General features: G+C 42.0%; 2 protein-coding genes across 2 annotated transcripts in view; both read left to right on the top strand.

Moving 5' to 3' along the window:
- Positions 1–903, top strand: part of acot18 (acyl-CoA thioesterase 18) — a 446,653-nt gene that overhangs the window by 64,407 nt on the left and 381,343 nt on the right.
- lamb1b (laminin, beta 1b) overlaps positions 1–903 on the top strand; it is a 38,377-nt gene that overhangs the window by 30,084 nt on the left and 7,390 nt on the right. The window contains exons 25-26 of the mRNA XM_016287940.1: positions 373–557; positions 641–882. Of these exons, the coding sequence (XP_016143426.1) occupies positions 373–557; positions 641–882 (427 nt within the window). The remainder of the gene's footprint in view (positions 1–372; positions 558–640; positions 883–903) is intronic.

Genomic DNA, 903 nt, shown 5'->3' with positions numbered 1-903 from the left:
TTTTTTTTTTGGTGAAGTGTAATTGAATAAGTGTATTGTTGTATGTTTGATCTGCTCTCTGGATTGCCTAAGACAAATTTCTCCTGGGGGAGATAATAAAAGAGAAACGTTAAAAAAAAATTTCAGGCAACCCACCAACTAGTTGATTCTGAAAATGCATAGTTTTGCACATGCCTAAAATGAGCATACCATTAATATTTAGTTGATCTGGATGTGTGAAAACAGCAGTGTAAATGGAAAATGGACTGAGTCTCAGAGTCACAACAAAAATGGTCCAAAGAGATCCGAGTCTGCTTTCAAGACCAGGGTTAGTGTGAATGCAGTTCACGCTGTTCACTTTCTGATATTTCAGTTTCTTTCTTCTGATCTTAGTGAGACAGCATCACTCCTGAGAAAGTCTATGGACCGATCTGTAACAGATCTGGAGAAGGTATCTGCTGACCATCAGCAGGCCGTGGAGAACCTAAAAAGCCTGACGGAGGAGGCCCAAAACCTACAAGAGATCTCCTCTGACAAACAGCAGCAGGTTCTGAATATTAAACATTCAGACCCCAGAGGTGAGCAGAGCACACAAACATACAGGTTTAAATTTAAGACACACGTGGTGTTATCTGAAGTGTGTGCTGATCATCTCCTGTAGGTGCGGCGGACAGCGTCAAAGAGTATTACAGGGAATCTGGCGAGGCCGAGTTTCGTGTCAATCAAGCTGTCTCTGACCCAGAAAGTACAGTTAAAGAGTCTGCCCAGATACGGAAAGCTGCAGAGGCCAAATTAGACAGCACAGAGAAAGAATTTAACCTGAAACATCAGCTGCATTTACAAAGGCTGGACAAAATTGGATCTGAACTGGACTCCGCAGACCTTTCACGACTAAGCCATCAGGTAATTAAACTACATTTTTTT

Source organism: Sinocyclocheilus grahami, unplaced genomic scaffold, assembly GCF_001515645.1.
Source record: "Sinocyclocheilus grahami isolate Dianchi unplaced genomic scaffold, SAMN03320097.WGS_v1.1 scaffold226.1, whole genome shotgun sequence".
Classification (NCBI taxonomy): Eukaryota; Metazoa; Chordata; class Actinopteri; order Cypriniformes; family Cyprinidae; genus Sinocyclocheilus; species Sinocyclocheilus grahami.
Note: the sequence above shows the minus strand (reverse complement) of the source record. Positions and strands in the feature narration are given on the sequence as shown.